General features: G+C 38.6%; 1 protein-coding gene across 2 annotated transcripts in view; it reads right to left on the bottom strand.

The window, feature by feature from the left end:
• The window catches only part of TBC1D19 (TBC1 domain family member 19), an 89657-nt gene extending 69910 nt beyond the window's left edge, over positions 1 to 19747 (bottom strand). Inside the window, exon 1 of one of the 2 annotated variants that reach the window (XM_067468998.1) lies at positions 19529 to 19747. In XM_067468998.1, the coding sequence (XP_067325099.1) occupies positions 19529 to 19627 (99 nt within the window). In that variant the 5' untranslated portion in view covers positions 19628 to 19747. The remainder of the gene's footprint in view (positions 1 to 19528) is intronic. The other variant, XM_060777858.2, reaches the window with a different exon arrangement.
• Between the last annotated feature and the right edge of the window lie 6863 nt (positions 19748 to 26610).

Here is a 26610-nt window from a genome sequence, read left to right as displayed (position 1 = left end):
TCTCTCTATTCAAAGCAACACAGCTGAGAATTGCACATTTAGAATCAATTGGGGTAAACTGTGGAGGTGACGAAGACATTTGATCTGAATGAGATCCTGTTGACAGCTTGTTTATTTTAACTCCTTTTATACCGAGGGTTGTATGTTGTATGTATGACTATGTATGACTATGTGTTAACTGTGTTATGTGTTAAATGTTTTGATACGGCCAATAGGCCAATCAATAAAACGTATCTATCTATCTATCTCAAGAAAAGGCACATAAATAAGAATGAACAAAAGAAGGATCATTCTGCAGGCAGGAAAAACAATGGCACCGCGGGGGTCTGTCACTGGCATTTCCCCATCTAGGGTTTACTTGGGCAGATGTCTACAGAAAACGGTTCAGAGAATCATGAAAGTCAGTGCTTCTTTTAGGTTCTCTAGGGACAGACTAAGCTCTTGCATTCTGTCATTCTACTCAGAGATGGGGATGGTAACCTTTATATATATATGAGTACAATTTACTGACCTGTGGATTAATTGACCCTTTTTTGGGGGGGTTGATTTTTTTACTTAAATTTCTAGACTTATATATGAGTTTATAGGGTATGTTACTTCTTGCTTGTTTCTTCCTGTGAGGTGGGGAGACAATCCTTACATTGGATATTGATCCTCCCACACTCTTCGTATGTAGGGTTTAAGTTAATGCCAATCACTCTTTCCACCATAAGTGGGAGAGAAAGTCCCCCTTTCCTAGTTATGTTCTGCCTCAGCTCTAACAGGACACCAATTTCTGTGATCTGGCTGTTTGTCTTTTGGGGTCACTTAATCAAAAGATCTTAGACTGTTTTCCCATTTGGAGAATTTTTTTTCTTTCAGAATACTATTTCTTGCCTGAATCCTTCTACCTCAACAAGAACTGCAACCAGGGCTGTAGCTAAGGTTGAACCCCTACCCCCCCCCCCCCAATGTTTCAGCTTGAAAAATATCTGGTTTACTCGTGAATTTTAACTAGTTAACCAAACCCCCATGCTAAGTCTATAAGAAGCAAACATTAAACCAGTCCCTCCAGAACTGCAAGCATTATCTCAAGCAAATTTTGACAATTTATTCACACAGCCATTACTTGCAGCATTAGCCGATATAGTGGAAGCAACCAAGTTGGCTCATCCATAACTGGTAGGCAAAGCCTAAGGAATTGGGGGGGGGGGGGGTGTTGAAGGTCCTCATGAGGGAGACCAGACTTGGTGGGGGCAGCTGACAGGGGCAGGGCTGCAGGTTATTTACGGCTGCTCTGCACCCCTGCTGAGCTCTTTGTTTCAGCATGAGGTAGGAGGCAGGTTCCTAATGGGGAATTAGGCCTTTCCCTCCTTGCCCCCCATCCCTTTTCCAGATAGTAGAGTTCCCATTGCTATGCCAATATATAAGTTGTTTTCAACTCTTAAACGTTTGAAAATATACATAAGAAGCACAATGGGGCAAGAAGACGGAATGGACTTGCACTCGAGTGTCTACCGAAGTTTATCAATGGAACCTGATTTCTGTCAAAGTGTATTGACACAGTTTTTAAGTATTTCCAACAGATATTGTGGTATTCTTTTGTAACTATAAATTACCAATTCACAATCATTTTCAGTTATTTTAAGACTTGAAACTTTGTAACTAAAATAGAAAATTGATTTAATGCAGTCTATATAAAATATAAAATGAACCATACCATTTAAATTATTTTGTGTTATGAAACCATTGTTCACGATTCGCTTAAAAAAGCCCCCCCCCCCCCCCCAATTTGTTCTGGCTATGGCCCTGACAGCTACCCTAAGTTGGTTGTAAAGGATTGTGACTGTCATCCCAAATTCTCCTTAATTGAGGAGTCGTGGTTGACTGCACAATGGATGTTAATTCAGGGAGTAATCAGAGAGTGATACCCCTTATTGGGGTATCAGATCCTGTTGTTGTTTGAGGTACAGCACTGGCATTCATGCATGTCTATGTTGTGAGAGGCAGGCCTAAGCACATAAGAGGTCTGGAGAGTATTGCTTCAGCTTCAATGATGAGTGCACTCAATGTTTCGGCTTCCCTCCCACTCTTACTGCTTGACATTCACTCTTCCCAGAATTATGTATTGGATTTCCTTAATCATACAACAACCAATGAACACCAAGGATTTGGGGATGAGGTAAATCAATGGTGGCACTGGGGGCTAACCGAGCTGGTGGACGGCATGAAGAGTGCCATAAAATTAGGAGTAAAAAACCACAGGCCTGATGGAGAGCTTTCACATTGCCACGTGCCCTCAAGTGGCCAGAAACATGTAAAGCAGACCAGAAAGCATTAATCTGCAAAATCTTGTTTTCTCAGGATGGGTGGGAGATTCCTGGTATGGTTTTCCCCCTTTGTAACGTTAAGAGAAAGACAAAGCATATCTCATCTGTTACTTCCATGGTAGACACTAAAGGATTATCTGCACTGACTATTTAATGCAATTTCAAACCACAATTGAAGAAAGTGTTTTTGTCATGCAGATGATTACATACAGAATCCTGGAACCAGATTTAGGCCCAGATTGTAATTATAAAAAAATACAGGGTACTAATGTGCATTAAAGGCTTTCTTTCATCTCCATAAGCCAACCGGAAGTTATGGAAGAGTTGAAACTTCCCTTTATTAATGGCCCTGCACCTGAATAGGTTTTAGGCTGTTTTTCCTAGAGATGGTGATGATACTCCTAAAACTCTAGGCGATAAAGGATTACTGACTATGAGGTGTTGTGTGGATTTCAGAGGATTCTCTGAACATGTCACCCACAGATGCAGGCAAAACTTCAGGAGAAAAATGCTGCTAGAACATGGCCATACAACCCAGAAACCACACAACATCACAGTGATTCCAGCCGTGAAGGCCTTCAACAATGCATTACGGGCTATTTTGCATAGGTCTCATGAAACTACTGTTCATGCCTTCAGAGCTACTTGTTTGCCAGATCTGCTGTTAGATGGGCCCAAGCTGGTCCTAGGGAGGAGACTAAGCTCAGACAGAACATTAATAAATTGGCAAAGCTTCTACTTTTATGGGAGATACAAGCCTTGATATTGTTCTATTTGTTTATAGAGCTGTGGCAGCTGATGTTATAGCCAGTGCCAACTACAGTTAAAAAATTGGAAAGTCAATACCAAATCAACTGTTGTTTTGGCTACTTATCCATTTATGGGGTCTAAATTTTTGGTGAGGATATATTGGTGGAAACAATATAAAAAGAAAGCTTTGCCTTATTTACCAAGAAAAGAAGCCCTTTTGATTTGGAACTCATTCCTTTTGTCTCTATGGTGTACAGTTCAGGCAGACAAAATTCAAATTCTTTGGGGCTCTTCCACAACTCAGTCTAGACAACAAAACCCTTCAGCATTTACAACTGCTTCCTTTAACAAGCAAACTAGAAGGTTCAATCAGTCATTATAACTTGTAGAAGCTATTTGTGGGAGAGCATCTCCAGAACTTTACCCATCACTGGGAATAAACATATCCCAGTACTTAAAGGTGTGGGACTGCATGAGAGAGGTATACAATAGACTTCATCAATAAGCTCTCAGATTCCTTTGTGCAGTCCCACAATCCCAGTTCTGAGGAGAAACACCAATTTTTTTGAAATTCTTGTTTTTAGCATGACCAATGCAATATGTATTGTAGTTGTGGGAACAAATAAAACGTTTTATACTAAATAAAAACATCAATTAAAACAAAATATACCAAGGAAATGATAAATAGGCTATCTCAAATATTTTAAAAATTAGACAACTAGGTGGTCTTTGAAAAAAGTAGCCTGAAAAACTTTGAATGCCCTCTTTAAAATGGACAATATGGCAACTCTATGCATGAAGTATTTCACACAGGCAACGAACTTACCAGAAACTGCCTTCTATGAATCTTTGCTTTGATACATCTTAACCTGTTCAATGTATTCAAAGCTGTACCCAATTTAGAAACCTGTGCTGCGAACATTTATCCCATTATCAGTAGGTGCAACTACACAATCAATACAACATTTTCACAGAAATTTAAAGGATGGGTTTTTGTGAATTAGTTATTATACTTTATGTTTATGTATAATGTTGTGTTTACAAATACAATCATTTTCGACATCTCAGACTTCAGCTGAGAAAAAGATTCATAGCAGAGATATGTTTAAACCACTCAGTTAAATGGAAAATGAGATTAACTGAGAAAGAATACTACAATTTTCAAGAAGACCTGCTAACTTAAATCCACCAGCAGCTAGACATAAAGTACAATAAACTGATGGTGATGATTATCAGATATAATTTTAAGAATTGTGATGAGCTTATGATGTGATGGAAAATAAAAATATGAAAAGTTTAATATCTATAATTTATAATGCCAAGCATAAGAAGAACTGGATTTAGCCTAAGCTATTACACAGAAGAAGCCAATTAGATTTATTCTTCAATAAGAACAGACTCCCCTTGTTTCAGCATAAAGGGACATCATTACGATGTAAATGCCTTAATGGCTTTGACTTTATAAGGAATCTCTCTCATGCACACCTGTATATGTGTATACAGTGAGCCTTTCATATTCACTGGGCTTTGTTTTGATCCCCCCCCAATAACAAAATCTGTGGATGCTGAAGTCCTATTTTATACGATGCCAAAGTAAACAAAATGACAAAATGACATGGTTTGCCCTTGTAATTTTTGTGGGGAAGGGGGAGAAAATATTTTCAAGCCATAAATAGTGAAATCTGTAGGATCCCTTGATAACAAGGTAAACTGTGTATGTGTATGTGTGTGAATATATAGATAAACTAGCTATGCCCTGCCACGCGTTGCTGTGGCCTATAGTAAAACTTATCAAAGTTAAGGTAGATATCTGGACTATTATGAAAGAGAGGTACCTACCTATTCCTTCCCCCTTTTCCTCCCCCTTTCTCTCCTTTCTTCCTTCTCTACCTCCTTCTTTCTTTCCTTCTTTCACTACTTGGTTTCATCCTTCTCTCTTTCCTTCATTCCCTCCCCCTTCCTTCCTTTGCCTTTCTTCCCTCCCTGTTTGCTTCCTTCTTTCTCTTTTTATTTCCTTTTATTTCACCACCATCATAACAATAACAATAATGCAATGCATTGCCTCTGGGACCTGACACCTCTCCCATTCCCCCTAAAAGGGTCTCATAGGAATAATAGCATCATAATAATCATAGAAATAACAACCTTTACCCGCCACGTGTTGCTGTGGCCAACCTTCCCTCTTTCTCTCCTTCTTTCCCTCATTCCTTCCTTCTCTCCCATCTTTCCTTCTCCTCTTCCTTCTCTATCTCTTTCCTTCCTTCCCCCTTTTTCTTTCTCTTCTGGTCTCTTTTCTTCCTTCTCTCTTTCCTTCTTTCCTTCCCTCCCTCTTTCTCTACATCTTCCCCCTTCCTTCACTCCCTCTTTCCTTCCTTCATTCCCTTTTTTCTTTCCTTCTCCCCTTCCTTCCTTCCCCCTTTTTCTTTCTCTTCTGGTCTCTTTTCTTCCTTCTCTCTTTCCTTCTTTCCTTCCCTCCCTCTTTCTCTACATCTTCCCCCTTCCTTCACTCCCTCTTTCCTTCCTTCATTCCCTTTTTTCTTTCCTTCTCTCCTTTCTTCCTTCCCCCTTTTTCTTTCCCTCCCTCTGTCTCTCATTTCTTCCTTCTCTACCTCTTTCCTTCCTTCCCCCTTTTTCTTTCTCTTCTGCTGTCTCTCTTTTCTTTCCTTCCATCTTTCCTTTTCTTTCCTTTTCTTCTTCCTTCTTTCTCTAACTTTCCTTCCTTCCCCCTTTTCTTTATCTCCCTTTCTCTTTCTTCCTTCTTTCCTTCCTTCCTGTCTTTCCTGGATTTTGACAGGGCAGGAAGGGGCGGGGTGGGGTTTGGAGGTGGCGTGAAGTAAAAGGAGGTAAGATTGGGGCAGGCGAGTGATGGAGCGTGAGGTTGTGTGTGTGTGTGTGCGGCAGCGGGGGGAGTGATGGAGCATGGGGTTGCGTGTGTGTGTGCGGCAGCGGGGGGAGTGGGGTTGCGCATGTGTGTGTGGCGGTGGGGGGAGTGATGGAGCGTGGGGTTGCGTGTGTGTGCGGCAGCGGGGGGAGTGGGGTTGCGCGTGTGTGCGTGGTGGTGGGGGGAGTGATGGAGAGTAGGGTTGCGTGTGTGTGTGTGGCGGGGGGAGTGATGGAGCGTGGGGTTGTGTGTGTGCGTGCGGCAGGGGGGGGGTGTGCGGGAAGCGGCGTGGCGGGGCTTGGAGTGGGCATGGCTTCCGCACAGGGAACTGTGTGCGCGCGCCAGGGAACTTGCGGCTGGGCACCAATGCGCATGCTCAGTTGTTTTGCCGTTTTGTGAGTGTGTTGTTGTGTTGTTTTTCATTTTGAGTAGATATGTTTGTACCTTATGGGTTGTGTTATGGGCATGGCAATTTTGGTTAAGTTTCGTTGGGGGGTTTGTGAGTTGTGTTGATTTGCCGTTTTGTGAGTGTGTTGTTGTGTTGTTTTTCATTTTGAGTAGATATGTTTGTACCTTGTGGGTTGTGTTATGGGCATGGCAATTTTGGTTAAGTTTCGTTGGTTTTTTTTTTAGTTTTGTTGTTTTGCCGTTTTGTGAGTGTGTTGTTGTGTTGTTTTTCATTTTGAGTAGATATGTTTGTACCTTGTGGGTTGTGTTATGGGCATGGGAATTTTGGTTAAGTTTCGTTGGGGTTTTTTGAGTTTTGTTGTTTTGCCGTTTTGTGAGTGTGTTGTTGTGTTGTTTTTCATTTTGAGTAGATATGTTTGTACCTTGTGAGTTGTGTTATGGGCATGGCAATTTTGGTTAAGTTTCGTTGGGGTTTTTTGAGTTTTGTTGTTTTGCCGTTTTGTGAGTGTGTTGTTGTGTTGTTTTTCATTTTGAGTAGATATGTTTGTACCTCGTGGGTTGTGTTATGGGCATGGCAATTTTGGTACAGTTTCGTTGGGGGGTTGTGGAGTTTTGCTGTCCGGTTGAACCAACCTAACAGATTTATATATATAGATAAACACAGAGAAAGTCTACACTGGAGCGGCCATGGGGACACAGAGACCTGTTATTCTATCATTTTATTGTCATTGGTCCAAGATGTGCTATTTCATATAGAGCTAAAAGTTATTCAGAATGTGAATGTCTCAATTCAAAGAGAGAAAGAAATATGACAATGAAAATTCACATCAAGAAAAACAGAACCTTCCTTTTTGTACTTTAGCTTCTAAAAATCATCTAAATCTGACTAATGAAAATCCTTCAGTGTTACCATTTTACACGGACATGCTGGATCAGAAGTAAACACTAGGGAGACTGAAGTTTTGTGAGAATGAATCAGCTTGATGTTCTTTTAGCCATTCCTAATGATTCTGGTGAATGCACTAACACGGCTGTATCAAACATCAAGATTATTCCCTTCACATCATACTCACACATGCATGTCCATTGTTTATATCCTATTAACTATGCATGAAAGTGTTCTTGTCAACTAAAAAACACAGTCATCCCCTTCCCAGAACAATTCACAAAATAAAACAAATGCACATACATCAACATAAGTTAGGTAAAAAAAACTATTTACAATAGAAGTCACCAACATGTTATAACTCTAATGTCAAAACAGTCATTCCCAAAGTCTAAGAGGCTTCTAAAACCAATATACAGACTCTGAAGACCTCACTTGACACAAACCTATGTTTGTCACCCTTGAAGCCCCACTGTATTAAATAGGTCTTACTAATAAACATGAATAGGGATGCAGACACAGTTAAATAAAAGGAATGAACAGCATAGATAAACTGGAGGAATACTGGTATGGAGTATAAGAAATTATGTGCATGAATATGTGTACGTTTGAGAGGATGTAAAATGGCCCTGCCAATAACTCAGTTTGAGGCGAGGCCGCAAGGAAGTGTGTGTTACTATTACTGTAATGTAGAAAGGGCAAGTGAGCAGATGGAGGAAACCAAATAGGGGGGCTCTAAAGAAACAGAAATGTATAAGTGCAAACTGGCAGTATCTAACTGGCCTTTTTTTTTAAAAAAAAAAAATCTAATTTCCAAAACACATGATTTTCCAGATAAAACATTCTGTATTACTGATATCTACAGAAATATGGCATGATAACACCTTACAAACATCATGTTTTGTTTGAGAATATAAAATAACTAGATTGAAAAGATCAACCACAAAAAAAAATCTTATATAAAAATAGAGAGAAATTGTAAAAAATAAGCTTTGCAGGTAAATATAAGTCATGGAAGAGAAGAATGTTTAAAAAGCACAAGCAAATAATTCAGTTTACGATTATTGTGGGCAAAGCGATGAGTACAGACAGGTGCTGTATTGGTTCTGCCAAAAGAGATGAATGGTTGGATAAAGCTCAACAGATGCAGATGCTCACACTGCCTCCAAATAAGACAGCTTCTGATTCAAGAAATGTTACCTTTTCTGTGTGAAATTACTGTTAATAATTTTGCAGCACACTGGAAGCATAAAAGCTTTTCTAAATCTTTGCCATACAGCTTGACAAGAGCACTGGAGATTTGTATGAATCACACACACACAAATAAGTAGACAATGTGTATATAACAGCTGAGATCTTTGGTATTAGATTTGCATGTCATGATACATTATGTTTGTAACACAAATTTCTGAACAGGTAGGCATGTTCTATTCTTCTTTGCAAAAACATCTGGACCTGAACAGAATTTCAAAATGGGAAGCCATTAACCATGAGGTTTGTCTGAAAGCCATATCTTAGAAAAACATTAAGATAACTATCATCATAACTGATCACATGAATGTTTTTCATTTACACATACACAGTTGGTTGTGTAAGAGTCACATAAGTAACAGAAACACAAAGCAAAGGCTTCAGTACTTTATGGGTGAAATTATTATTATAAAGATATAGTGCCTTGCAAAGTATTTAAATACTCATTTGACTTTTCTGCATTTTATTATACACTGGAACTGAGGTAGATTTAACTGATATTATTATTATTACTTCAGGCACACAAGATAGTCATACTGTGAATGTACAAACTGTTTTATTGTGCCACGACATCAAATAGAGAAAAATAAAGAAAAATAAATTGATATTGCTTGTCTGTATATATTTCACTCTCTTTGCTGTGACATGCTTAAATAAGCTTTGGTGTAATCTGCTGTCTCCAAATGTCCCAAATGACCCATAAATAGCTGAACGCAGTCAACCAATATATAATTCCAATAGCATATATAGTCAAATTAAAATTCTAGTGTCACCTAAATCCAGTTCATTGGAGAGCACCTAAACAAATAGATGCATGGAATCCAAATAGACAATCAAAAAGTAAAGGACAACATATTGCAGAATTATTCAATCAAGGCAGATTTGGGGTGTTTTAAAAAAATAAAACCTCTTAGATATGAATGTTTCTGAAATTAACATTAAACTGTTATTTTTTTAAAAAAAGGGGGAAGAATATGCCTTAAATACAAATGTGTCTTGAAAAGGCTATCCATTATATCAGGGATGAGATAAGAATATCATTAGTAAGGGACAGAAACTAGAGGCCAACTCTGAAGAAGATTATAGGAACCAAAACAAGACCCGGGAATCATTGATCAGACGACTGAATAATTCCAATTCTCCAATTAAAGCAGAATGGCACAAATTAAGTAACAAAAGGATTAATAAGTAGAATTTATAAAATAATGATAGAAAGTCATCCAATACTATTCGGAACAAAAAATGAATGGGAAAGGGACTTAGGAATCAATATTACAGAGGAGAAATAGTTACAAATTTGGAAACAAAGAATTATGAAAAATATATCTGTGAGAATTAAAGAGAATTGTTATAAAACAATTTGGAGATTTTACATTTATTTTTAAATTTTATGTATTTATTATATTTATATCTCACCCTTCTCAATCCCAAAGGGGACTCAGAGTGGTCTTATAATTGCCAGTAATTTGATGCCATCAACAGACGATACAAAATAGACATGTACATTAAAACAACTTAAAAACAATAAAACATTAATCTGAGGACATAGTCAAAGGCCCTCCCGGTCGTTATTGCACCTAAGTCTACTTTACTTATTGCACAGCATTATTGGCCAAAAACTCCATCCCAGAGCCTTGTTTTTACTTGCTTCCTGATGGTCAGGAGGGAGGGGGGCTGACCTGATTTTGCTGGGGAGGGAGCAAGGGGCCACCACTGAGAAAATCCTGCCCCTCGTCCCCACCAACTGCACCTGCAAAGGAGATGGAACCAAGAGCAGGACCTCCCCAGATGCTCTTAATCTCTGAGATGGTGTATATAGGGAGATACATGACTCCAATAATGTTAAGTTATTATAATAGAGACAATTTACAAAATTGTTGGAGGTGCAATAAGTACACTGGGAGTTATATACATTTATATTGGGAATGTGAAAAGCTAGAAGAAATTTGGGGGAAAGTATTTGTTGAAATTAATGGTATACTATTGATTAATCTACAAAAAAATCCAAATATAGCATTTTTATTAAATTTTGGAGATATAAGACTAAAATGGCAAAAGAACGAATTAATAATATTTTAGTTATTATTTTAAGAGTAGTTAGAGCCAACAACTGAAAAGAAAATTATGATTACAATATTGATTATTGGTATAAAGAGGTATGGAACATCGCAATAAACAATAAACCAAGTTGTGAAATGTAAAAAGGGGTTAACAATAAGACATGATTTTGGGGTAAATTCTTAGAACATATATTTGTCAAAGAAAAAGGAATAAGACCAAATTAACATGCACTAGCATTTTGGAGAAGAGATCAATATAACAATTATTAACATTAAGGATATATATATGTTCCATAGGCGGTGGGTGCATGTAGATATTACATGTATAAATATATGATTGTTTAATGAATTTATTGTATGTTTTGTATCAATGTTAGTTTTTGTAATCTGTATAACTTATTTATTATGAGTAAATCAGATTTTTTAAAAAATCAAAGTCTCTAAAACTCCAAGCTTTCTGGAAGAAAGGTTTTTAAAAAGTCATTGTTGAATCAACCTCTCATGAAAGGTCATTTGCAGTTTGCAAATACTCATGTTGAAGTCACAGCAAACACGTGGACAAACTAATGACACCAAAATTGGAATGTTTAGATTTCTGCAAAATGCTTTGTGTGGAACAAGCCAATATTGTTCACTGCCTTGATATTATGAGACATGATGGTAGCACTGCAATGTGTGTGTGTGTGTGTGTGTGGTAGGGGATGCTTTTTCTCAGCAGGCACTGGGAAACTGGTCCAGAATTGAGGGTAAGAGGGATGAGGCTCAATACAGAGTCATTATGGAGGACTGAAGGTTCACCTTCATGCAGCACAAAATCTTTAAACACACAACTGAAGCAACACAGGAAAGGTTTAACATGAAGAAAGGCCCAGCCAAACTCCAGATCTCAATCCAACTGGGAAATTGTTACAAGATTTCAATGGTCATCATGTAACTCTTAGATTGTAACCTATTAGAGCTGGAGCAACTTTATAAAGAAAAACTAACATTTACGGGCAGGGCCATAGCCAGAACAAATTGGGGGGGGGGGGTGTTTTTAGCAAATCATGAAGGATGGTTTCATAACACAAAATAATTTAAGTAGTATGGTTCATTTTATATTTTATATAGACTTAATTAAATAAATTTTCTATTTTAGTTACAAAGTTTCAAGTCTTAAAATAACTGAAAATTATTGTTAATTGGCAATTTATACTTACAAAAGAATACCACAATGTCTGTTGGAAACACTTGAAAACTGAGTCAATACACTTTGACATAAATCAGGATCTATTGATAAATTTCAGTGAAAACTCAAGAGTGCAAGTCTTTCTTGCCCCATTGTGCTTCTTACGTATGTTTTCAAATGTTTAAGAGTTGAAATCGACCAATATATAGGCATAGCAATGGGAACCCTTTGTTCATTCGTTCAGTCGTCTCTGACTCTTCGTGACCTCATGGACCAGTCCACACCAGAGCTCCCTGTCGGCCGTCACCACCCTCAGCTCCTTCAAGGTCAGTCCAGTCACTTCAAGGATGTGAACCCTACTATCTGGAAAAGGGGGGGGGCAGGAGGAAAAAGCCTAATCCCCCTTAGGAAATGCCTCCTACCTCACACTGAAGCAAAGAACACAGCAGGGGGGGGGGGCAGAGCAGCCTTATATAGCCTGCAGTTCCACCCCTGTCAACTACCCCCACCAAGTCCGGTCTCCTTCATGAGGGCCTTCAAATCCCCCCCCCCCCCCAATGCCTTAGGCTTTGCCTGCCAGTTATGGGTGGGCAAACTTGGTTGCTTCCACTATATCGGCTGTTGCTGCAAGTAATTACAGTGTTTATGAATTGTCAAAATTTGTTTGAGATAGCGCTTGTAGTTCTGGAGGGACTTGTTTAATTTTTTGCTCTCATAGACTTAGCATGGGGATTTGGTTAACCAGTTAAAATTCATGAGTAAACCAGTTTTTAAAAAAACTGAAACATTTCCGGGGGGGTTAACAGATACAGACCTGGTTGCAGCTGAATACTTAACCACCACCACCACCCCAGCTACAGCCCTGATTACAAGTATACAGCAACTGCTTACAAAGGTATCTTGCCAAACATCTTTTTTCCTGGAAAATAATACTTATACGATCAAGAAGTGCCAGTATGATTTTGTTTATTAAACTTCCAAGTCACAGTAAAAATATTTTGCAATCTCACAGTGTTTGCTACATCAAGTGGTATTAATGTCAGTAAGTTTCAACTCCAGATTGCAGCACAACAACAACAAAATGGAAAAATCAAACATCTTGGAGGTGAACATTTCTGCAAGGCACTGTATATAGCAAATATCATGCTGAAATTGTTAAAAGAAAACCATCCATTATACTGCAGGGATTCTACAAACCAAAAGATCAGTGCAATACACAGGAAGAAAAACTGAATGTAATAACAGTTACAACAAAAATGATCCAAGGAGATATTAAGGGTATCCAAGCAAATAAAAATAGCTTCAACTTGTATGACAAGCTTTCTACAGAGGATGTTGAAAATTATTATCTTCCTAATAGCCTGGCTATGTTCCTAGCTACACTGTTTGTTGAGGAAAAAACTCAATTAAAAAAGATGCAACTGGACAATCAATCATACCAACCACTATATATCTACAGGAATGGTTGTTTCAGAAAACATCGCTGCTGACCTAGCTAAGGAAATTGGCCAAAAGATAATGAAAATGACTGGAAACGCTGTCAAAGATATTTTTAAGTGGAAGGACAAACTGTACAACTACCTACAATGCAAACAGCTAGAGCAGGGTTTCTCAAACCTTTTCAGCTGCAGAGCCCTTTTTGAAGCAAACATTTCTCATGGAGCCCTCAAAAAAGTTTATAGATTATATTATATATTCTATTATATATAATGTATATATCAGGCATGGGAAAAGTCTTTGATGTTTTAACATTTGACAGATGAATTGGGCCAGTGGCAAATGGATGGAGAGTATTTGTGTGAACTAATTGAAAAACAAACATGAACAAATTCCTATGCACACTGCACATATCTTGTTTGTAATGCAAAAAAGAAAAAGAAAGATTGAAAAATACAATATTTAATATGAAGAACAAGTTTAATCAAGATAAACTTAACAGTATTTCAATGGAAGATGCCATGGAGTCCCTCAGTATGCTTCGTGGAGCTCCAAGGGCTTCACTGAGTACACTTTGAGAACCACTGACATAGAGAAACAGTTGAACAATTTAAACTAACATTTCTTCTGCACAGATTCCTTCTCACTGTCAAAAGATCTGCAGATTACTGTAGTTAAAAATTGTGCTCAAACCCAGAACCATTGCTGACAGAAGCTTCCTCTTCAACAATACTGAAGAAACCTGAACATCTTCATGCTGATCAATCAACATAAGTATAGACAATACTATAGTATGTAAGCCAAAAATTTCATGCTACTTATGCTTTACAGTTTTACACTAAATCCAGTGATTTGTGAACAAAGCATATTCAGTCATCATGGATGAAAATTCTAATTAAATATGCAAAATGCTGCCTGAGAGCTACAACGTCTAATGAGTACATATTTTATTTTTAGTGTGTTTTATCCGTTTTCTTATATTTTTTTCTATTTTTACTTTATTTCTTATTTTTTCTATTTTTATTTCTTGCTATTTTGATTTTAAGTTATAGTTATGTTTTGTCGAAGGCTTTCATGGCCAGAATCACTGGGTTGTTGTAGGTTTTTTCGGGCTATATGGCCATGTTCTAGTTATGTTGTTTTATACTGTCTAATGTGTTTTGTCCTGATGTAAATTGTTTATATGGTTTTTCTTTTGACATTGAATGTTTGCCATGTTTGTTGCAAACCAATCTGAGTCCCTTCGGGGAGATAGGACGGTCTATAAATAAAGATGATGATGATGATGATGATGATGATGATTATTATTATTATTGAGTATACAAGGAGTCCTTCAGTTAAAGACATATACCAGTATGTTCAGACAAGTTTTATTTTTTATGTGCTTTCAAGTCCATTCTAACCTCTGGCTATCCTACTATAAGATTTTCATGGCAAAAAAAATATTCAAAGAAATGTGCCATTGTCTTGAAAGGTGAGTTTTCATGGCTGAAGAGAGAACTGAATCCTAATTTCTTAGAGTCCTAATACAAAATCACTACACCATGGTGACTATCTGGAGATGTCAGGTAATCTAATGAAAACAAAGCAGAATGAACTGTTGGGTGTCAGACTTGTTGTAATACAAATGGATTATTATTATTTCAGGATCATATATATATGAAACCTCAAGTTATACCATGGCAAATGAAAACTAGGATTCTTGCCATTGTGTTTTCCCTCCAAAGTCATAGAAGTGGAGGGGTATCAAAGGTTCTCAGGAACTTTAAAAAAGTAGTGAAGAAATACTATCCTGCATACTATACTATATTCTTATTCGAATTAATATCCAAAATGTTAATTCTGCACATGCAGTTTTTGTATTGGAAAATACATTGTAAAATCGCCTATCAAATTGGCTGGAGCTCATTTGATATCCTTTATTTTGTTGAAAATATTTTAGCACTTGGAGCTCTTGTCTCAAATTAACATCTTCCTCACCACGCATTGCCACTGCACATGCCATTCCAATTTGTGATACAAGTTCCATATTTAATCAACTAAGCAAAATATTTAGTATATGCACACTGATAGCAAAAAAAATAAATCAAAAATAGGCTGCTATGTTTTAAGATCTATTTCAAGCTATCATTGTTACTTCTACTTGAAAGAGTTCTTGGGAAACCATTACACTGCTCCAGCCAAAATTATGAATGAACGTATGAATGAGTGAATATCATTGCCAAGTAGCTAGTTGTTCATTATATATTCAGAAGAACAACTGCATCTCATATCTGCTGCTAGAAAATGCCAATGCATAAGGATATATTTTCAGTCACAGGAACTGGCTGAGAAGGACATTTTACGTATCAGTGGAAACAAGTTAGAAAAGAACTTGATGGTATTTCACCAAGCATGACAGATTTTCCACAAACTCCTGAGAACAGTCAAGCGAAACAGCCAAGGCAACCTTGATGCAATGAAAGAGAAGTACAAAAAACAAAACTAAACAAAAATCAGATTTTGAGCAAACAATTTGTCAGTGACTGCAATGGAGCCCAAAGATGATGCCAGTGGTTTTTAATATCAACAGATATAATGCTGATAGAAAAAAAGGAAATGTATGTTAGGGTAGGGGTTTTTTTTTGGGGGGGGGGGGTTGCAATACCTGTATTTGTATATGTGAACGTAATGAGATATCTTCAAGATGGGACCCAAGTTTAAAGATAAAATTCATTTATGTTTAATATACACCTAACATAGTAATTTCATACTATATTTTAAATCATTTTCTGCATGAAACTTCTATATACATTGAAGCATCAAAAAGCAAAGTTGTCACTATTTCATTCATCTATGCGGACAATTTTGGATTTTAAAGTATTTTAAATATGTGTCTTTGGATGCTCAACCTGTATACATATGTTTTATCTTATGTGGAGGTAAACAAAAAAATGTAATGTCCAAATCACTGTGATGTATTTCTGGATAAACATAGTCAGTACTTGGTTGCACTGCTCTTTGTTTCTTGCCAGATCAATCAAAGGCTCATCTCATTAAATAATCTGCTTTTAGAGCTGTAGCCAATTAGATCCTCCTGGGGAAATTCAGGAAAGCAGAGTATAAAAGGAAGAACCCCTGCCCAAACACCAGAAATTGGTATTTCAACACTTAATGCCTCTGAACATGGAACATACAAAGTCACCAATATAGCTATATCCCATGTTACACAATTTAAAGCTATCACAAACACTGTTTTCTATGAGTCCCCCTCGGGGTGAGACGGGCGGGGTAGAAATATTTGAAATAAATTAAAAAATAAATTACTATCCAACTACCCAGAGAAGCTAAAAAGGGAACAACTGAGAAACCATTAAGAGTAGCCTCCTCTATTCACTCGTGGAAGGATGTGAGACCATCCTCTTGCCATTGCCACTCACCCATTTCAGATAAAAAGTGATGGTAGCAAGGAGTAGGCATATTTGCTTGTCAATACCATGCCTTCGAAAGCAAGTGTACACCAATGATCAAAGAGACAGGTGCGGAGTACCCAGTTAAAGAAAGAAAAACAAGAAGCAACCTGAAACCAGTTCTTAGGGAAGGTGCTGTCACATGCTTATTTTTTTTCTCAAGTAGGCACATTGGCAAGCAGCATCACATTCCAAAACTATGGGCAAGTCAGCAAATTACTATATGCCTGATAACTTCAACAGGTAAATGTCAGTCCCACCTCTTTGACTCTGGATAAAAGGCACATGAAAGTATATATTTTCCTAACACCTTGGGGAATCAAATTTCGTAAGGTTTAGAACAAGCCCCTCACCCAGCTGCACTGAGTACTCTGCACTGTGTATGGCTACCAACACTGGTCCATTCAGGATTTATAAGAAGCACTTTAAATATATTGATGCTATGATATCTCTTCAAGTCCTTTCTGACTTAAAAGGCAACCCCGATTACAGTTTTCTTTGGCTTAGATTGTGTGTCTTGCCCAAGGTCACGCAGTGGGCTGCCACACCCAAGCAGGAAATCAGACCCTGATTTCCTGAGTCTATATAGACCATTTTATTCAGTTTCAAAACAGCAACAACATGCAGCATTTACAATGGATTCTACAACTGTACTTCATGAAAAGGGAATCAGCCTATTTAGCAAGCCTTACAAATGCAGAATTGTTATCAATAAATGTTTGGTTTTTATGCCTATTTTATATACCTAAACATATCTGGGGCCACGTAAACATTTATTGGGTGGAAAGAGGTTGCAAGTCATATAAGTTGAAGAAGCCCTGCATTAGATGGGCAGTGTAGATTGGACTTACACTGTGCCCCTTCATGAAATATGAGTACCAAAAAATGGTAGTACATGCATTGGTAACCTTGAGGTTGGACTTTTGCAATATGCTTTACATTGGATTTCCTCTGTACCAAGTTCAGATACTCCAGTTGGTTCAAAATACAGCAGCAAGATTGGTTACAAGGAGGAAAATCAGGAGTGAATATAAAGTCACTCTACCAGCAGCCAATTAATTTCTGGGCAAAGTGTTGGTTTTGACCTTTAAAGCCCTACATGGTTTGGGTAAAGGTTATCTAAAATAATAAAATAATAACAATAATAAATCATCTTTATTTATATCCCGCTTTTCTCCCACAAAGGGACCCAAAGTAGCTTCCAAACATATTATAGAACAAAACAGAAGTTAACATATATAAACATAAAACGATAAACATATATATTAATTTTGAAAACAATATACGTTGATCATATTGCACATCACTCCAGTTGATAAAAATTAGCCTTCCTGACACTTCATCCATATATATATATAGAGAGAGAGAGAGACAGACAGACAGACAGACAGAGGATTGTCTTTTTCTGTACAATCCGCCCCATACACTTAGGTCTTTTGAGGGGTGGCTATTCCAAGGCTGTGGAATGATCTGTCAGAAGAGCTCCGACAGCTAAATGAGAAGTCGGAATTTGAAAAACAATTGAAGACCCGTCTTGTTATGTATTGTGTTGATTGATTTGTTGTTTGTCTATTTTATTATGGCATTGAATGTTTGCCACTTTGATGGAAATTGCCCTGAGTCCCAATTAGACAAGCACCTATCCTCATAACTTTCAGGAAGGAGTTGAAAACCTGGCTATTTAAGCAGACTTTTGAAAATGGCTAAGAGTATCAACCACCTTATCGGACAGGCCTTTAAATTGTTATTAAAACTATAATTTATAATGCTGGTATCCTGATCATAGGAATTAGGTGGTTTTAAACAGTGTGTGTGTGTGTATCTATCTATCTACTAAGATGTGTTAAGAGAGGAAACAACCAGGCACATCTTAACACCTCTCAGCAAGAGATTTTCCCAGGCTCAGGCAGGCCTTCAAATGCTAATGAAGGTGGTCAGTTGAAACATTCACACCTAGCTCCAGCAGAGAAAAGCTCTTTGCCCCACCCCAGCCATTCCACAGATATATAAACCCATTGTCCTATTTCCAACAGACCTCACTACCTCTGAGGATGCTTGCCATAGATGCAGGCGAAACGTCAGGAGAAATGCCTCTAGAACATGGCTCTATAGCCCGAAAAAAACCCACAAGAACCTAGTGATTCCAGCCACGAAAGCCTTCGACAATACAATATAGCAAATCCATCAGGTCTCATCAATGAAATCAGAATCCAAACTCGTTATTCACTATTCCATGTTCCAATGATCAGTCAATCAATCACACTGCTTAGTCGAGAACCTAGGTTTGTTATATTGATGTATTGATACTGATGTTTAATGACTTGTGATGCTATTGCTTTTAAATGCCTAATGATTTTGTATTGTGTATATCTAAACTGTTGTAAACCGCTCTGAGTCGCCTAAGGGCTGAGAAGAGTGGTATACAAATATGGTAAATAAATAAATACTAAATTCAGGTGGCCAATTCTCTCACACCAGAAGCGACTTGCAGTTTCGAAAGTCGCTCCTGACACACACACACAAAAATATTCTTGTGTGTCTTTTAATAGAGCTTCATCTCTTGTTTGAATGAGCTGCAAGGAGAGACAGTTCATCAATTCATTATTATTATTATTATTATTATTATTAGTCCAACGCTCAAATCACTATCCCAGTCTATCTATCTCTAATAATATAACGGAAGCATGCTATATTATTTCTCTATGTGCTGATGGTGATGAAGACAAGATAAGAAGGAGGGAGGCAAGGCTCCAAAGGGATGGGCGGGATAGAAATAAAAAGGCATAACAGCCAACAAAAGAGGAGTAAGGACGATGCGGGGAGAAGGCGCCTGAAGGGGCGAGGCAGGGCAGGTCAGAGCCATTGAAGGAGGGAGAGAAAGCCTCACGCGAGGCGGAGCCTGAAGGGCGGGCAGCCCCAGCATCCTCACCCGGGCCTGTCTTTCCAGCTGGGCGTGGAACCCGGAGCCCTTCAGCCGCTGCACGACCTGGGCAATGGTCAACGAGAGGCCGCCCTCCTGGCCCAGCATGGCTCTCTCTCTCAGGAGGAGCCGGCCGCTTGTCCTCCTCAGCCTCCGGGTTTCCGCAGCAGGCGGACCGATTTCAGCGGCGTCCCCGCCAAGCTGGACGAGCCGTCAAGGCGTTGCCGGGCAACGGCGGGAAGCAGGAGCAACCCAGTTGGTCTTCCGGAGGGAAACGCTTCTGTCGAAAACAACGTTCTGCATCCGCTCAGCCCGCCTCTGTTCTCTACAATTTGGGAAATCCTGACCAGTTCGAAGTTATTATTGCATGTTGTTTAAGAGCCTTTCCACAAAGCCCTCTATCCCAGAATATCAAGGCAAGAAATCTCACATACTCAGATAACCCAGTTCAAAGGAGATATTGTGGGATTTTCAGCCTTGATATTCTGGAATAGAGGGCTGTGTGTAAGGGCCCCAAGTGAATCTAAGCCTATTGCAATAAGTGGAGCTCAGAAAAGCTCTTTTTGAAGGGCAAATTTGAGTCTCCCATTAGCTATGTTCATACTTAAGAGTAATTATTTGCCTTTTGTAAAAATCCAAACATCCCTCATTATCCTACATTGGGTTACTGTGCGTTTTCCGGGCTGTATGACCATGTTCCAGAAGCATTCTCTCCTGACGTTTTGCCTGCATCTTCAGAAAGAACTCTTGTCTGTTTGAGGCAAGTGTGAATGTTGCAGTTGTCCAGCTTGATTCCCCCAGGTAAGGGGAATCAAACTGGGTCATTGCAACATTTACACTTGCCTCAAACAGACAAGAGTTCTTTGTTGGGAGGTGTTAACTGGCCCTGTTGTTCTTTATTTACTGGTGGTGCAGTGGTTTAAAGCGCTGAGCTGCTGAGCTTGTTGACCAAAAGGTTGCAGGTTCGAATCCAGGGAGTGGCACGAGCTTCTGCTGGCAGCCCCAGCTTCTGCTAACCTAGCAGTTCGAAAACATGCAAATGTAAGTAGATCAATAGGTATCGCTCCGCTCCACATGACCTTGGAGGCGTCTACGGACAAAACTGGCTCTTTAGCTTAGAAATGGAGATGAGCACCACACCCCAGAGTCAGACTCGACTGGACTTAATGTCAGGGGAAAACCTTTACCTTTACCTAATTGAACAACCACCATGTCAGACTACACAGAGAAGCTATTGAAATCCACAAATACTGTATGAACTTAATTACATATCTTGGAGATGAGACCTAAGGTTTCAGCAGTGGCCAGGGGAGCTTTTGCACAATTAAAACTTGTGCACCAGTTGCGCCTGTACCTTGGGAATTCAGACTTGGGCAAGGTAGTCCATACTTTTGTTACACCGAGAATAGACTACTGCAGTGAACTCTATGTGGGGTTGCCTTTGAAGACTGTTCAGAAACTTCAAGTGGTCCAACGATGGCAGCCAGATTTCTAACTGGAGTGGGGTGCAGGGAGCACACAACTCCCCTGCTGTGGCAGCTCCATTGTCTGCCAGTTTGCTACTGAGCACAATTCAAAGTGCTGGCTTTAGCCTATAAAGCTCTAAACGGTTCTGGCCCAGCTTACTTGTCCGAACGTATCTCCCTCTATGAACCACCTCAGAGATTAAGATCTTCTGGGGAGACCCTGCTCTTGGTCCCACCTCCTTCACAGATACAATTGGTGGGGACGAGAGACAGGGCCTTCTCAGTGGTGGCCCCTTGGCTAAGGAACTCCCTCCCCCAGTGAAATTAGATCCGCTCCCTCTCTCCGGACCGCCAGAAAGAAAGTGAAGACACGTTGTCGGACCAAGTCTTTGGACAGTAATCTGCAATGCACCAAGCAATCTGCAAAATAAGTGACTATGGAATAGTGCAATTTATGGAATGGCTCCTAGAATATGCCTTTTAATGTAACTGTTTTTAAGATTATGTGTGTTTAACTATTGATTCTAAAGTATATGTTTTGTTTTGTTCTATGTAAAAGTGGCATCAAATTGCCACTTTTACATAGAATAAAACCTGTGGGGTTGAGAAGGATGGGATATAAATGAAGTAAATAAATAAATAACACTTCAAATTAATTTGTGTATGAAATAAAGTTTGCATACATTAAACTATCAAAAAGCAAGACATAGCTTCCAATAATCTGACAGTATTAACCGTAACCCAGAAAACTGCAAATGATATGACTACACGGAATGAAGAGGTAGAAAATGAATGAGAGGTTCTAATAGAAAATTTCATTAATTGTACCAAGGAAATTTGCTATGCTTTATGTGCAGAAGGCTATTGGGCAGATTTCATTGACCCAACTTCAGGAGTGGCTTTTTTTGGCCCTTACACAAACAATACCCTTTTTGAAATGGACGAACATTACCGTCATCTTGGATTCTCTGTAGAAGACCTTGGCTGCTGTAAAGTTATTCATCATATTCTCTTCTTCCTTCTTTGGAAGCTTTTAAGCAGAAGCTGGATGGCCATCTGTCAGGGGTGATTTGAATGCAATATTCCTGCTTCTTGGCAGGGGGTTGGACTGGATGGCCCATGAGGTCTCTTCCAACTCTTTGATTCTATGATTCTATGATTCTGGGGAACTCATGTGTTGGTAGGAAACATTTTCACCAGTGCACCACCTGAGAGTCCCATCATGAGGAAACTGCAAGGCAATTAATGGTGGATTCTTGGTTCTTGAATTGATCAATAAAAATGGGACATTAAATAAAAGCAAGAGGTGTCACTCTCTCAGCCACTCAGGTGGAGAATTTGGGATTTGAAGTTTTAGAATTCCAGATAAGGGATGCCAGCCTGTATTCATTTTGCATTCAAACTTAAGGAAAACTGCATTACTATCAGTATATTATTAGATAAAACAAATGATAATAAAGAACTACAAAATTCTGTTTAATACCTTGGATTTCCTAAAGTAAACTGAGTGGTGATGGGAAAAGAGATCTTCAGTGATCTATAGAAGCTCATCAGTGTTTTGTTTCTCAATGGCCATTTTTCTATGTTAGACAGTATACTGTTGCAATTCTTGCTTTTCCTTAGATTCTGAGGTTGCATTCATACGCCAGTTATTTCAATAAGTATTTGGGCTTAAACAGTTACTACACTGAAGTACCAAAGGTTAGAATGGATTGATATGCAATTTGTGAATAGTCGTGCATCTCCATATTCATAGAATCCTAGAATTTGAATCCACAAGCACCATCTAGTCAAATCTTGCCATGGAAGAAAAGCACAATCAAAGCAGCCCTGAAAGCAGGCCAACCAGCATCTGTTTAAAAGCTTCCAAGGAAGAAGCTTCCAACACATTCCAAGGCAGAGAGTTCCACCGTTGAACAGCTTGTACGGTCAGGAAGTTCTTCCAAATGTTCAGATGGAATCTTTTTTTTCCTGCAATTTGAATCTATTGCTCCATGTCTTAGGACCCTTCCATACAGCCATATAACTCAGAATATCAAGGCAGATAATCCACAATATCTGCTTTGAACTGGATTATTGGAGTCTACACTGCCATATAATCCAGTTCAATGTGGATTTCATACAGCTGTGTGGAAGGGGCCTTAGTCTCTGAAGCAGCAGAAAACAAACTTGCCCCTTCCTTGAAATGACATCCTTTCAAATATTTAAACATGACTAACATGTCTCCCTTCAATCATCTCTTCTGCATGCTAAACATAGATCCCTCAGCCACTCCTGGGAAAACGAGGTTTGGAAACCAGGGCATGATTTCCAAACCTTTGATAATTATGGTGCCCAGAACTGGACACAGTATTCCAGGTGAGGTCTAACCAAAGCAGAATAAAGGGACACCAGTGTTCCACTGATTTAGACACTATACTCCTATTGATGCAACCTAGTCACACTGGCTTTTTTAGCTGTTGCATCGTAGTATTGACTCATGTTCAGCTTGTGATCTATTGAGAAGCCTAGATACTAGTTTTCACAGTACCATTCTGGTACTCCTTACCTCTAAAAAGCACACTTTACTACGTAAATTACTGGTGCACTGTTACTATACCTCAAAAATTACAAATAACTTTTATAAAACATAAAACTTGTGTTATAGATTCATCATTCAAAGACTTTGCATTTGCATCTTTTCCTCATTTTATCTCAATTATCAAATATGAGCATTAATGGCTTGCCTTTTGTTAGTTTTCGTCCAATTCCATTCTTTCATCAGAAATAGATAATCCCAGGACATTTTGCCATTGACCTTAAGTTAATGATCATTCTTGTATGAAGCACCTGAAAAGGAAGAGTGTGATGTGGGACCAGTTAATTAAAATGTATCAGGAAATTCAGTTTTGTCACCTGTACTATGAGCAAATTAAAGCTCTACACATCTCAGTAATGAGACCAAGATAATGCAGCAACGCTTTGTGAAACATCATCATTAAGCTTTAACATGACTTACCTCGATTTGGTACACTGTATGTTCCTCCTCTGCCATTGCTTATTATTTTATCATTGCATTTACCAGCACACACACTAGCTGTGCATATATACATGCAACTCTGGATAACATTTCATTTTGTGAAATTCATTCAGATTCAGGCCAACTGCTCCCAACCTGGACTTTCCCAGATGGGTTGGACAACATCCTTCCCCATCCCAAGTTACCATAGCCAATTTTGGGATGTTAGCCCATTACAGGGGAGGCTAGATTAAACTAATACATTCATCCATCTTAAAAGTGATTTGGAAACTCTCTGTCTTCCCCGTTTCCTCCCATTTTTGTAGTTTGGACAAGATATGGAAATAGTTTTAATATCTTCTAACACTTTAAAAATATTTCATTCAGTGCAGAAGAGTATGATTCAGTCACAGACACATATGCAGGCATGTAGCCAGGGGGGGGCTCGGGGGGCTTCAGCCCCCCCCCCCCCCGAAATTTTCATGGTGGTTCGCGAAAAGGCTTTGCTAGGCTAGACCCTCTTTCACTCAGACTCAGCCCCCCCCCCCGAAACTCAGCCCCCCCCGAAACCCCCCCTGAAAAAAAATTTAGCCCCCTCCCCCCGAAACAAAATCCTGGCTACGGGCCTGCACATATGTACACATTATTAAGGTACATGGCTAAGTTTCTGTGGGATAACTGCTGTGTGTGTTAAGAGAACAAGACTCACCCTAGTTGATTACAATTCACAAGCTGAGTAATTGGAGTAATTAAGGTCAACAAGTTTTGGGGCACTCCCAAAGAGGTATAACTGGGAAAAGTTTGCTGTATGTTTTGGGCTTACTCAATGTTACTCGACATAAGCTCCTGGCTTGCAGCCTATTTGATGCTGGCAAGTTTGTCTTCCATGCTCATCTCCATGAACAAGATAGGAAGATTGGGAAAAGACATATTTTCTGATGGAAAGCATTACATGAATTAAATGCAAGGACTATATGTGAGTCTGATACTCCAGAGGAATTGTGACTATATTATTATTAGAAAGTTTGTGTTTAAATTTCAATTTTTTTCTCCATGAACTCTGCTGCACAAGAGTAAAGTTTGAGTGGTTGTAAGTTTTTTGGGCTATATGACCATGTTCTAGAAGCATTCTCTCCTGATGTTTCACCTGCATCTATGGCAGGCATCCTCAGAGATTGTGAGGTCACAATCTCTGAGGATGCCTGCCATAGATGCGGGGAAAACATCAGGAGAGAATGCTTCTAGAACATGGCCATACAGCCCGAAAAACCTACAACAATCCAGTGATTCCAGCCATGAAAGCCTTCAACAATACAGTAAAGTTTGGGTTTTGCATTTTCTTCTACTTGCGTTACTCTTCTTTGAATATACAAAGGACTAATCTTCTGCTGGTCTGTATGAATCGTCAAACCGTAACACACATTACTCATATATAAGAGAATTTCATCTTGTTTTGCTTTGGGTTTTTTTAAAAAATAATAAAGTGCTGGAAGATAATATATCATTCAGCTTTAAGAATATTATACTGCCACTAGCTTTTTTCTTAAAGCAAACATGCCAAAACAAAGCAATTGTTCATATTTTAAGCCACATTTCTTTGATTCTAAGATGCCATTGATTGTAGGAGACACACTAATTTCAGTACCACCAATAGGGGAAAAAAGGTTTAATTATGTGTGTGTGTGTGTGTGTGTCCCATTTCAAGAGATATTTAGATGGGGAAACATGTGTCTTGGAATTGAAAAAATATAGTAGTTTTGGGGTCACAACTTCACCCTGTTAGTAATAAGTGGCATTTATTTTGTAAGGTTGAGTTTTGTTCTAAAATGTCTTCATTTGGTCTAATAGGATCAGAATAGCTCTATCTCCATAAATTCCAAAACTTAGTAGACCAGAGCCAGTTTTGTAAGCACACTTAATTGATAAGATCCACTAGTCTAGCAAACATGAAGGCACTAGGAGTTCTTCCAGACACAGTTTTCCTGTCTGGAAGCATTTTAGGAAGTGGTTAAATGGTTAAGCCTTCCATATATAACCTTCTTCTGTTTTCCTGTTTCATCCTATTTTTTTCTTTCCATCCATTAAGAAGGGGTTGCTTTCATTCTGAGATTCTAAAAATTAGGAAAAAGGCAAAGTTGGTTGACCCGTTTCCCTTATGTCCCTTCATGCCCCATCTAAATCACTGTTACTCCTGGAGCTAAAATTATATTATTATTATTATTATTATTATTATTATTATTATTATTCACCGAATAAGCAAAATCTGCAAGTTTGTAACTACTAATGTTACACTAGCTGAACAGTACTTTACAATTAGATAATAGGAGCAATTTTTTGCATTACTGTAGCCTTAATAATCCTAACAGATTGTCATATTGGCTCTTTTGTATATAATGAGCCACAGCCTTAGACTGGAATAGTTTCAATAATTCTCATTGCCACAGTAAAAAGGCATCATGGCATCCTAAATATTAATACTTCCTTTTAAAAATCAAATGTATCAGTGCAATACAATTCTTATCCTAGTACCATAGATGGAATCTCCCAGGTTTAGGGGATGTAGATAATATATTTTGACTTATCACAGCACAAAAGACATCACATTGGCAGTTGTTCTTTGCAACAGA

This window comes from Anolis sagrei, chromosome 5 (assembly GCF_037176765.1).
Source record: "Anolis sagrei isolate rAnoSag1 chromosome 5, rAnoSag1.mat, whole genome shotgun sequence".
Lineage (NCBI taxonomy): Eukaryota > Metazoa > Chordata > Lepidosauria > Squamata > Dactyloidae > Anolis > Anolis sagrei.
This window is presented reverse-complemented; position numbering and strand designations above follow the sequence as displayed.